The 13,572-nt window shown below is 41.9% G+C and overlaps 1 protein-coding gene across 13 annotated transcripts in view; it reads left to right on the top strand.

The window, feature by feature from the left end:
- The window catches only part of IKZF2 (IKAROS family zinc finger 2), a 149,709-nt gene extending 137,063 nt beyond the window's left edge, over window positions 1–12,646 (top strand). For all 13 annotated transcript variants that reach the window (XM_065562137.1, XM_005279674.4, XM_005279673.4 and 10 more), the window contains one exon: window positions 1,161–12,646. In XM_065562137.1, the coding sequence (XP_065418209.1) occupies window positions 1,161–1,885 (725 nt within the window). In that variant the 3' untranslated portion in view covers window positions 1,886–12,646. The remainder of the gene's footprint in view (window positions 1–1,160) is intronic.
- The last annotated feature ends 926 nt before the right edge of the window (window positions 12,647–13,572 follow it).

The raw sequence follows: 13,572 nt of genomic DNA, 5'->3' as shown, positions 1-13,572 counted from the left end.
AGATGCAACCACCCTTCACCACTTCTGCAGGCCACTGCATCTGCACACCTGTGGGTCTGCAGGTTTGTTAGGCCACAGTATTGCTGCCCTGTATGGCCATTATTTAGACAGCCCCACTGTGAGGTGTGAGACATGTTACGTGTCTCATACAGGTGCCTCTGCATCATGGCTGATTTAATCTTATGTTGAAAAAGAAAACACCTTTGGCCTGATAATCAGGTGGTATAAACTGGTGTAGCTCCATTGATGTCAATAGAATTTCACTCTTTTCCATCAGCCGAGGAGCTGGTCCCATATTTCCTCATTTGGAGCACAGAGGACATCATCTGATGGTTGCCATAGGCTTATCTAGAGTGAAGACACAAGACTGCCTGCACGGAGGGTGCAATTCCATCCCTGGGCAGAGGGCTCACATAAGTTCTTAAGTGGCATTTGAATGGTGCCTGGTGCTGTCCCTCTGCCCAGGGGTGAATTGCACCCTCAGTCAGGAACACAGCCGATCATCTGTAGAGGGCAGTGAGGGATTTTTTTTCCCCAGTGTATTCTGTGGGTTTGGGTTGGTTGTTTGGTTTGGTTATTGCTCACTCCTCTGAAGCATCAGAGATGGCTATAACTACAGATGGACACTGGATGGGGTGGTGCTCTGAGGTGATACAGAGCTTTCACCTTCCCCTCCCCCCAGGTTCTCCTCTGGCTGGTTCTTGTTTACATGTTCAGGGCCTAACTGATCGTCACATATGGAGTTGGGAAGGAATTTTCCCCCAGGTCAGATTGGCAGTGACCTTGGGGGAGTTTTGCCTTCCTCTGCAGTGTGGGGCAGGGATCACCTGCTAGAATGATCTGGGTATATCTCACTTAATCCTTTCCCTGCCACTGCAGAGGCCTAGGCACTGGTGCACCTTGGTCCCTCCTGTTTTTTGCCTGTGGCCCACCATAGTTTAGTCCCCTGAAGGCTGTAATACCTTGGTCTAATTGTGGTTGTTGGGCCTAGTGTGGAGACGGTTGGGTGGTGTGTAGTGGCCTGTGATATACAGGTCAGACTAGAGGATCCGATGGGTCCTTCTTGCCTTAAACTCTATGACTAACACAGGGTTTTTCTCTATTACAGTTGAATGTTTAGGTGACTTTCTTTTTCTCATTCATTTTGTTCTTGCCTTTAGGTGAAAAGATCATGAGATTTGGCTATCCAGATATTCACTTTGATATGAACTTAACCTATGAGAAGGAGGCTGAGCTGATGCAGTCTCACATGATGGACCAAGCCATCAACAATGCAATCAACTACCTTGGAGCTGACGCACTTCACCCCCTGATGCACCACACACCAAGCACAATTGCAGAGGTGGCCCCAGTCATCAGCTCAGCTTATGCTCAGGTCTATCATCCTAACAGGATAGAAAGGCCCATTAGCAGGGAAACAGCTGACAGTCATGAAAACAACATAGATGGCCCTATCTCCCTCATCAGACCAAAGAGTCGACCCCAGGAAAGAGAGGCCTCCCCCAGCAATAGCTGCCTGGATTCTACTGACTCAGAGAGCAGCCATGAAGACCGCCAGTCCTACCAAGGAAACCCTGCCTTAAATCCCAAGAGGAAGCAAAGCCCAGCTTACATGAAGGAGGACACCAAGGCTTTGGATGCCACAAAGGCTTCTAAGGGCTCTTTAAAGGATATCTATAAGGTCTTCAATGGAGAAGGGGAGCAGATTAGGGCCTTCAAATGTGAGCACTGTCGAGTTCTTTTCCTAGACCACGTCATGTACACCATCCACATGGGTTGTCATGGCTACCGGGACCCATTAGAATGCAACATTTGTGGGTATCGAAGCCAGGACCGCTATGAGTTCTCATCGCACATTGTTCGAGGGGAGCACACATTCCACTAGGCCTTCTCATCCAAAGGGGACTCTTATGAAGTAGAAGAACTGCACATGAAGAAGTACTGCACTTACAATCCCACTTTTCATTGACCCACCTTTTGTTGTTGTTGTTGGTTGTTGTTGCTGTTGTTTAATTATTATTATTAACCTTATTGTATGGACCCAACCTCAGTCTCTCTGCCCAGTTTAAGAATGGATGGAAGGAAGGAAGGGAAGGGATGAGAGAGTTTTGTGTTGTTGCTGTCATTCTGTTTGGGTGATCTGTCTTGCATATTTTGTGGGAATTGAAAGGCAGTCCATTTCTGTCACAGTTAGCTGTACATCATGTCATATGTTGGGTATCACTCAACTCTGGTAGCTGCTTTAAAGTCATAATGAGTTCCCATCCAATTGTAGATTAATAATTTCAGGCAAATAGGTAGAAACATTTCAGAGGAAAGCCCTTTCAAATACATAGCTATGGTGGGGAAGATGGGGGAGTGGGCAATTGTATTCTACAGAATGAACAATTATTTTTAAAGCAAAACTCTTTTTTATTTTAGGGATTTAGGAGCACGAATCAAAGTCAATATTCCTTGCAAAATTACTTCCGTGGCTGAGCTATGTCCATGGCTTCTGTGTTTACTTCCCCTGTGGAATGTATACAATATGTATGTTTAACACTGTACCACATAACAAGAGTTTAGTTTCATAAGTCTTGGGGCCTCCTGTGGTAAGTTTGAGGTTCTGTGATGTTATTTTACTTAACTTATGAAGCACGTTTTTAGAATTGCTGATTTACTGTTATTCCGTAATTGTGTTGACTCACTGGCTTCTTATAGACCTCCTAGTATCCATTCCTAGGTAGTTGCACCATGTGCTTTTAAGAAACAGCATTTACAAATAACACTCTTTTACCTAGCTTCTAGGACAGTAGATATCCTAGGAGTGAATACAAATTCTGGAGTTTACTCAAGAAATTCTGCTGCTGTTCTAAAATAATTTGTTTTTTAACATTGCAAATTTTAAAATTGCAGATGTGCTAGTAGCAAAGTGTTCTTTAAAACATATATATATCAAAAACTGTCTCATCTGATCATCTACAGGATTAGCCTCTCAGCAGCAGCCTAAAGTAAGACTTACACCTCGGAAAACACTGGTGGCCAGTTTATCAGCTGGCATTAATTAATCATCAGAGCTCCGTTGACTTCAATGGAATACTGTGAGCTACACCAGCTCAGGATCTGGCCCTAGCTAGCCACCTCTCCAATGAATCCTTTGCTTTGTGATTTGCTGAATCAGTGACTACCTAGTATCCTTAATTCTTCTTTATTTTTTGGATAGAAGCCCTTGCAGATCTTGATGCACCCCCTCTGTTCTAGGAGAGTGTGAAAGCCATGTGGAAAAACAATTGCTAATTTGATTTGATATCACTTCACACTTTAGGAAAATGGGTACATGAGCTAGAGGCACTAAAGGTAGTTTGATTTAGTATTATTGACACTTACTAATTTCACTGCAGGAAGAAAAAAAAAAGCTGGTGTGATCAGGCCATTTAAGTACAGACCAAACAAGAACAATGCAAACTCTTTTTTTCCTTTTCTTTTTCTGACAATGCAAGACAGATGCCCCAGTCAAAATCCTGTAGGTTGAGTTGATTGCTCTACAGAAAGTAAGCTTAAACCCAACATGAAACCCAACCCTTTTTATATCAATCATTATTGAAAGTGAACTGCAAAAACAGAGCTTTAACCTGGAAACGTTTGCACAAGTGCATAGCCTTTTTGCACATGGGTACCTTCGTTGAGTTTAATGAGAACTTTTCATATGAGTAAAGTTACTTAAGTGCATACGCAATTGAAGGATGAGGCCATAATGAATCCCCATTTGCTCGTTTTGGTCTGTTTTTCTTATCTTGCCAGACCTGCAACATTAGAAAGTAGGAGCTGAGTGGTATTGATTGAAATCTTTTTATGGCGACACACTTGGCAGTTAGAATCTGTGTTTAGAAAGGATACAGTAGATCATGGCCAGATTACCTGATGACTGTTTCCCGGCACTGAAATGCTATTAAGTAGGAGCTGGTAAAGTTTAGCAGTAGCCTATTAATTATAATACAGTATGGCTAGAAATGTCCCCTTATGTAATGTGAGAGCTATCAAGGATGAGAAAGAATGGACTTTGAAGAGACAGATAAAAAGAGCTGGTTCCAACATTGTCCTTGACGTCTTTTTTTTTTCCTTCCACCCTTATTAACTTTGATATAGATAAAGACTAGCTGCCCCTATTTCTCTCATTCTCTTGTGTCTGGCACAATCAAAGTAGCTAATACCCTGCTCATGACCACTGAACTCTTTCTTTGACTCCAAGGGTAGTTATTAAAGGGCATACGTTCCCTTCTATTAATGGGAAAAGAAGGGAACTGCAATTGGCCAGGGGATGTGGAATAGGATAGCAGTTCCTCCTCTGCCCCACCATTGTTCTGTAGGGCTGATTCTCTGTGGCTGTTGAGGTTGTGCACTAGGGACAGGATTGGGAGATGGCTGTATTCTGTGACATCTTCCCCATGAAAACCCCTGAGGATTACCTTGCTGGAGATGGCAGTGATCAAGTTAGCATTGTGTCCTATGGGTCCCCCCTTCACACTCTGAAAACCCCACTGTCTGGGCTGGGGGTGGAGGGGCACAGTTTGGGCACAACCACAATGGCATAGTTCCAGAAGCAGCCATGCTCCCATTGTGGAGAGGGAGGAATAGGAAGCAGTGCATTGACAAAGGGATTACATGTGGTTGTCCCCATCCTTTGCCCATAACCTAAGATCCATGTGATTTCTCTCATGACGTGACCTGTCCCTTGCCTCCTATGCAGAAGGCAAACCCCATCCCCAATGTGACAATTGGGATGTTCCCTGAATGGTTTCCTGGCCCCATGTGGATTTTTCCTAGCTGTGGCATGGCCTCCTTTCTTTTAAAAAGTGATCGTGAATTCTGCCCAACCATGACAGCTGATTGGAGAACAATCTGTAAAATAAAAAGTTCTCGAAGTCACTAGCCCCATGCTGGAGGTGGTGTGGAGCATGGAAAGGCATTGAGAAATGGCCTGCCTGAGCTGGCAAGAATGGAGGAGCTCAAGCCCATTGCTGCACCTCTAAGGGAGTGCAAACTGCTGTCGCTTCTGTAGGCAGGGTGACGGTGGACCCCTTGGGATGGCTAGGACAAGGGCTTAGGAGTGTAAGGAAGGGAAAGGAATGGGAAGATCCCTTTGTGTACACACCCCGGAGCTGGCCACAGTCTGACCCAGCATGAGCTAGTACACTCATTAATTGATGATGCATTCTCCTTTAGGGGATGTTCTGTGGCTGTTTAGAAGGCCAGGCTCCACAGCCCAGTGTTTCTCTTGTCCCTTTCAGTGCCCTTAACCCTTTTTTCCCTTCTTTGAAGTCAATGCAGTTTATATGGTGATATTCAAGAATCACTTGGCAGGTCAGTGCAGCTCTGTGAGATCAACCCCGAGTGCTGCCATTTTAGAAGCTGTCGCAGGGAGAAGTGCATATTGGCAGGAACGCCCCGTGACATAGCACTAACCCCTCATACCACAGAACATCTTTGTCATGCTGGGGTTGTGCAGGACTGTCAGAGGGACAGCATGATTTTAGTCATCACCTTTTGATAGCTGCAATTCCTGTCTAGACCAAACAGTTCAAGTTTTGAGTAAAGGTTTGGGCTAATTCTTATTTTAGCATAATCAGCAAATGCACGTCTCTGGGGGATTACAGTGAAGAGAGCAGTTCACAGTTAATAATGTAGGCTCCAGTTCTGCAAGCTCACATACCAAGGAGGACTCAAAGGAGATTGCAGTGGGGTTCCATATGGACTTACGGGTCTGCCCACACATCTGAGCCTGCAGGATTGGGACCTCGGATGATGAATTTTTCTCTTTTGCTGTTTGCAGATTTCTAAGAGCAGCTATTGACCTTATCAAATTCATTGGTTATTCAAAATTATTTACTACGAAATTTCAGCAGATAAGTCTTTGTCTGGGGATTGTCCACTAGCAGAGAAGTTTGCTCCAAGTATTTGCTATTGTTCACTAGCTGTTTGTTCAAAGTATGTACTAAAACCTGGCTACTTTTGGGTAGACACGCAGGATGTTTGTAAGTCTTCGGACTCAAAATTTGATTCCAATACTTGTGTTTAAAAATTCAGAATTTGCTTTCAGTGAGCATTTTCCATATTTGCTTACAAACTGCTTTTTCCTCAAATGTCCCTGCCAATAAACTCTTTACCTAGATTTTCTAAGGGGGAAAAGAGCCAGGTTCAGACTTGGTCTAAACAGGTGCAAGTTCTGGTCTTGATATGACCCATGGCTGGATGCTCAGAGCTTTAGTTATGTTTCCATCCATCGTTATGGCTAATGAGTTTTACTGCCAAAGCCCTTTTCATTGAGTTAGGAATCCACAACTAAATATATAGGATTTTTGTATAAAACCAGCTCTTTACATGTACTTAAGGAGATTAAACCAATTGCATTCTCCTTAAAAAGTGCTTCCATCGATGAAAGAAGATGTCTCCGCATTAACCTGTATTGGGCTCTACTTAGAGAATCTGTTTTTGTAAATCTCCCTGACTCTTACCTGCAGTATTAGCCTCTCTAACTTTAGGGCACCAGTCACAGAGTTCATACACCACCAAGTACAGAAATTCAATATTTGTCTAACTCTCCAAATTGCTGTTTTAAACATGTGCTTTGCAGGGTAGGGGCTAGAATGCTCATTGCTTTGCAGGATCCAGTCTGAATGAAATTCAGTCCTTTGAAAGTGGGCTTTTGTAGGACTTAAGGGGCTGGCCTTCTGCACTTTTCTTATAGATGCCGAGGGGAAAAAAAAAGAGGCCACAAAAGAACTAACTGCTTCTAATTCCAAAAAGTGATTTATTCCAGTTGTACCTAACAGAAGATTTGCAAGGTGAACTAAGGGCCTGAGTGGCAATTATAAGGTTCCATAGTTAGTTAACTTCCTTTTACCTCGCTACTTTGAAGCAACTATTTCTTGTAATTTCATTAAGATCTTCAGAAAGAAGGGTAATATTGTTAGCAGAGTAGGCAATATAGCAGACTCTTGCAAAAGTGGCTCTGTTTTAGTTGGATTTTATCTTCTTATTTTTTAAGTTTAACATCCGTGATGATATGCTGCATAGAGCATCTGGAGATTTATGATTCTGAAATAGTATATACACTGTATCATGTCATTCAAATAAGTTTTGTATATGTGCCTTTTTCAAATGCATTGTGAAAGCCGCTGTTTCATACCATAGCCTTTCACAATGCATTTCAAAGAAACACTAATGGTACAGAGTGGGACAGAGGAAGCTGGGGTTTCCCCTTGAGTAGGAAAATCCCTAAGTGGTGTAGCTGGCTCTACACTACCTGGTCTTGGGAAAGAGAAGGGGTGTGGAATTGTCCAGGGCACAGCGTGGTCCAGTAATCCCCAGCTGGCAGGCAGCACATGGATAATGGCCATAGTTTAGAAACGGATCTGACGCTGCTCTAAACAATGCCAGGGGCTCAAAAAGCTCCTGCCTGCCCCCTGAACCTAAGGGGTTTGGGGCAGAAAGTTGGTGTAAGACCACCTTCCTCCTTTCTCTGCACCCCACTGCACCAAGGCTGCAGACTTGAGAATCTAACCCTCTGTGTATTTCAGTGCTGTATTGTGCAGCATCAAACAGCATGATGGAACGAGAATATATTTTAAAGTAGTGTATCATTGCAAAAGTTTGCTTAGCTTAAAAAAAAATAATACAAAAAAAGGGAGGTGGAAGCTTGCGGACTACGGTACCACTGCTATGCCGATTGTTCAGATAAGATGAGAGAGGAAAACAAAACTCATCTGTGAAAGGCATTAGGAAATGTGATTTGTTTCTCAAGCCAGACGGAGCTGTGTGTCATATTAGGGGTTGTATTAGCAGAATACTTTGGTGAAAAATTCAGTATTTTTTGGTACTTGCCTTATGGGACCGGTGACCTAGTTTTTGACCCATTCCTGCTACTTTCCCAACACTTGACCCTGCATTGCTATAGGGTTGGATCCTAGTTCCAGCACACAGCCTGAATAACTGAAGTGTGCCACAGAGATCAGTAGGGCAGCAGCCCTTCCATCAGACCATAGGGCTTTCCATAGCTGCGATAGTAGCCTCAGGGATCTGCAGCCCCTACCTACATCCCCGCTCCAAAGGGCTGGCAGTTTCCATTGGAAACGTGTAGACACTGATCTGCTAATCTACCCTGGCTCTGCCCCAAATCTCTCTGTGTGCTGGGACATAAGCAGGCCCCACACAGAATAAATACAGAGGTTCCCCTGTGGTCAGGACCCTCCATGCTCACAGTGGCTGGGTGGGAGATAGATAGAAGAGTTTGACCCATAGCAAATATTTGACCTCTCCTGGAATGTAAAGTAGAGCCCTTGCATCCCATCAGGAACTTTCCTGTATTACTTTATAAAAGAATATTACTTGGTGTCATCTGAGCGTCATGCAGGACTTACATGATGCATTCCTGGGAGGATATGATTTCTTTTCCAATATTAATCACTTAGAATATGAAACGAGCACAATAGGCTCATGAGTTGGTAATCTGCTAACTTTCCTCCACGCCGCTTTATTAACACTAGGCCAGCGTAACAATAACATGATACCTCTATAAATGGCTAAATTGCTAAACCTTTCACTTGGTATTCATGGAAACGTGTGTTCCCGCCTACGACCGTTCACTCTCAGTCTTACAGGGTGGAGAGGATTAATCTCACACAGGCATTCCATTTGGGAATAAATTCATCATTCTCTATCCTTATATGGGAGCTTTTCCCTTTCATACATACCATAGAACCTAGCTAATCTGCATACAAAAAGACTTTCTCTCTCAACAAAAATGTAATAGTAGGTTGCTGCAGTGAAGTCTATCATTACTCAAGTCTTCAATATTTTTACAAAAAAAAATACTATGCTATATTTACTAGCACGTTCTGAAGTATTATGAAGTCCAAGTAAATGACAGCTGTCAAGTTAAATGCTCAAAGCATGTTCTGAGGTGCTTTGGCTTCTTTTTTTTTTTTTTAAATCATATTTGCTCACTTAGGGCCTAATCCAAAACTCATTGGGTATGTCTATACTGCAATGTAAGCCCAGGGTTAGTAGAATTTGAGTTAGCAGTCTCTGGATTTATTAACCTAGGGCTTGAGTGTCTACAAGCATTTGTAACACCAAGTTAGAAATGGTTGAACTCTGGGTCCCAATCTGGGGCTCCAGAATCTACATTGCATTATGCAGGCTCATGTCCAACCACCAATATCCCAGACTGGAGGCATCCTCCCAAAATGTGGCTGCTGTACCCCTTTGTTCGTGGTGCAGTGTGGAAAAACTTGTCTGTCTACCAGACTTAACTGGCCAAAGGACAAAGAAAGTTGGCCCATGGGATTGTGGAATATTTTGGTATATTCCCAGAGCATGAGTCCAGTGGAGCTGCATCTACACTACAAAGCAATAGGGCTTGAAGCCTGTTGATTCAGGCTTGGACCCTCCACCCCTACAGGGTTCTAGGACCCTGAGTTTGAGCCCAGGGTTAGCACAGTTTGTGTGTAGACAGAAGTGGGGGTGGCTTGAGCCTGAATTCAAACCCTGGGTTCGCACTGCATTGTGGATGTACCCATTGAAGCCAATTGAAGGACTCCTTTTGACTCCACTGGGCTTTGGATGAAGCCCATATGCCTCAGTCCAACAAAACATGTCATCACATGCTTAACCTGAGCAGTCCCACTCAAGTCAATAGGCCAACTTGTTAAGGACTAAAGTTATGCATGTGCTTAATTTCTTTTATTGGATCAGAGCCTTATTTGCTAACTTGTAAAGTTCAATCTCTCTCATTGGATCTCAGTCACTAGTACAAATTAGTGAGGTTCTACGGTAAGTATGTATTCATTTAAATTTGTGTCCTAGACTTCACATCATCCATGAATGACTAGTAGGCTGTACTTTTCATTGTGAATCAAATGTAAAATACGTATGCCCCGGCAAAAGCAGAATCAAGAGCATGACTCCATAGTGGGCACTAAGGAACCGTTTTGCAGGGAATTGGGCCATTTAGTTTTACCTCAAGTGACATAGAGTAAGAAAAGCTTTGTGAAGGGGCAGAGGTTACTGAATCCCCTACTATGCACTTACTGAGATTTGACATTACTTACTGGAAATGGATGTTCATTTCTGAACACACTGTAACAAGGGAAGGACTTTGGGTTATTTTTGTAGTAGTTCAAACTTCTGAAACTGTGATCAATTATTTGACTAATTGTCAAGCATTCTCAGAGCTTGAACATCTTCACTTCCTGTTTCATGTAGCAAAGTTTTCTTTATTGCTTTCTCTTTCTCTCTTCCCCTCCTCCTTCTCTTAGCTTAAAGACTGGGCCAGCTCTTATCTCCCATAGCTTTGGGCTGTCTAGTTTATTATTATTTTTTCTGTTTGTTTGTTGGCTGTACAGGCTGTTTACATATTTTTGTACTCAAGTGTAGTTTTATATTAAAAACAGAGGGGAAAAAAGGGAAAAAAATGATTTGAGAAAAAATATTAAGGTACATAATCTTTGTAACACTTTCAAAACTAGGGTACCTAAAGAGATGACTCCACAGCTATGTACTTGTAATACTGTATATTTGCCTTCCTTTTTAGTCAGTTTTATTTTCGGGTTGTAATTTCCCCCTCCCCCCCTAAAATGTATATCTTTTTATGAGAGACTGGAAACTTTTAAAGCAAATGTTTGAAAGATTTAAAATTGTAAAGTAAAAAGTCATATACTTTTTTTTTTTTTTTTCCCTTTGGAAGAAAATGCTTTAAAAGAAGTTTTGCTACTGTTGTATTCCAGGGTTGAGGTCGCTGACCTCAAAATTGCTCTTGATGCTTCGTTCTTAGAGCTTGCTTTCAGAACCTGCTTCTTGCAAACATGGAAGATTGCTTATATTACTCAGTTTGTTTGTTTGTTTGTTTTAAAGACAAACAAAAAAATGTGGGGCGTTATTTTTCTGTTCAAGTGCAATATTTTCCTGACGTCTTAAAAATGTACAGTGGTTTCTTTTTCTTTCCTCAGTCAAAACAAATACAAAAAACCCCGAAATGCTCCATCTTAAATCCTTTAAAGGATCAGATTCAAAATGCATTAAAATTGCAAAGCAGACTGACAAAAGGTGAGAAACTAAAGGCTAAGGCTAAAACCCATTCTTTATTCCCTGCTTTTGTTTGACATCAAAACATACGATGGTTTGAACTAAGAACATACATTTTATTGCCTCTATTTCTCTTGTTCCTTTTTAAATATAGTTTTTCTTAAGAAAAGCACTTAACATGGACATTTATAAAACACGTGGGGCCTGATCCAAAGCCTACTCAATAGAAAGACTCCCGTTGACTTTCATGATGGGATTTGGATCAGACCCTAACCTCTTAGCTAAGGCAAAACTCCCATTGATTCCAGTGGGAGATTTGCCTGTATAAGAAGTGCAGGACTTGAGACCAGAAGAGCTTCTTTAGAGCTGTCGTTGTCTTATATAAGTGTAGATGGGGCTTGTTTTACATATCATACATATTTATATATAATTTTTAAATGTCTGTTTCCCAGTAGACTGAAGCCGCTGTTCTGTAAATATGTATTTAGGTACTAAATAAAAAAATCCCTCTGAGAGTTCTTGGACAGGCAGTTACTGCGCATGCACAGTAGCCACTTTGGTCTTTTCAATTTGTATTTAAGATGTTTCCTTATAATAATAGCAAAGGCAATCCGAGCTTATCATGCGCCAACCGATTGCCAAAATTATTTCCAAGACGCTTTTGAATTAAAAGAAGCGAAACACGTTCAACCTTGTGAGCTCCACGGGTTATTTTTCATGCTCGTAGGGCCAGATTCTGATACCGAAGGCATTTTGAATAGCCCCTTACTCCACAAAGGGTCTTGTTAGAGTCAGTGGGATCACTCTTGGAGCGAGCAGCTGCTGAGCATGAGGAGGAGGGGTGTCAGGATCTGACCCTGAAGCGTGGTTGCATATGAATGCACCTTTAACATTCCTGTGGAGTTGCACCCTGCTTACCCTAGGGCTGAATTTGACATCTGTCATTTAGGAAGAGGCAAACCAATTGAGTAGCATGGCAAATGGCTTTCCTCCAGGTTGAGTTCCAATTCTGTGCAGAAGTTTACAGCTCGTTTAAACCTCTAAACATCAGGGTTGAGGCCTGATTCAAAGTCATTGCGAATCGTCCTGCTGCCTTCAGTGGGTTTGGAAATATGCCCTTATGACAGAAGTTCTGAAACAACCCTTACAATAGTGGTACTCATGAGCCACTCTAATGCAAATCTATATAACCCTGCTAATCAGTTTTGCCACTGCACATTGAAGTATGGGACCTGTATCTTCTTTTCCTTCCCTTTAGCGTATGTGCGTAATATGGTTCCATCATACCTGTGTGTATGTGTACTGTGTATGTGTATGAGTGTTGTACAGCCATGTGAGAGTGTGAGTCTGTATGTGTGTATAAATACAAGAAGAAGCTGCAGAAACTTTGTAATACTTTGTGAAAAGGATTATATTATAAGGTTTGTACTGTCTGAGTGCACAGCTACTGGAATAAACGTAGGGAATCTCAGGAACAAGCATATAATTTGTCCAAGACTTATTTCTTCTCAGAAGTGTAAGTGCAGTTTTTAATTCTGTATATTATTTAATATTTTACCAATAAAAATAAACTTCTGACATGAAAGGGTTTTCCATACAAACTTTCTGGTGACATTGGTGTTCACATACATTTCTCTCCTACAACTGAAAACATCAATAGCCGAATAACCGTGTAGTAGGAATCACACTCACATATGATGGTTAATCGTATTAACAAATTGGAAAGAATTCTCATACAATACAGAAGACATGAAGAAGACAGGACAGACAACGATAGTCTTCAGTGCATATAGGTTTGGCCCCATCTGTTCAGGGATGTTCCCTTTGAGATCAACAGTTCACATGGAAGCTAAGCTGGTGGCAACTGACAATTGTCATTTGGCCAACAGTGTTTAATATGAGTTATCTCAATCCAATTCCTATTGGACACACATTTAAATTAGTCACCATATTGGCACCCTCCCCAGAGAGGTCTTTTGACTGGATTTGGAGGTAGAAGTACTCCAATATCCAGACATGCTCCTTCCAGGTTAGCTTGGTGGGGAAGCTTGCATTGCCTGTACCTGTTCCTTCGCTTGATAAAAATAAAGGACTTTGGTTTTCAGAGCTGTAAATCCAATAGCTGTCACAAGCACAAGATTCACTTTCAAATACATGTTTTTAAAAATAAAATTAAAAAGCCCACCTCATGAAACTCCAGAAGTTGTGGGTTGCTTTTGTTTTTAAAGCTCTTATAAAATGTTGGTTCAGTTTCTAAAAAGCATTCATCCTATCTCCTTAAGGAGCTCATCAGTGTCGTCATAATGGTAACCGCTCTGAGCAGCCCCTGAATGAATCTGAACCTTAATTTAAGTGCTGCTGGTGGATATTGTCTCAGAGACATGTGCTTACATTTAATTAGCAAGTTTTTCATCTGTTTTTTTTTTTCCCGTAGTGTGTTCATTACTGTTAGCTACGGGTTTTTGCTTTGAAAGATTCCAAGATACAGGGAATGTTACGCACTAAACACAT

Source organism: Chrysemys picta, chromosome 11, assembly GCF_011386835.1.
Source record: "Chrysemys picta bellii isolate R12L10 chromosome 11, ASM1138683v2, whole genome shotgun sequence".
Classification (NCBI taxonomy): Eukaryota; Metazoa; Chordata; order Testudines; family Emydidae; genus Chrysemys; species Chrysemys picta.
Note: the sequence above shows the minus strand (reverse complement) of the source record. Positions and strands in the feature narration are given on the sequence as shown.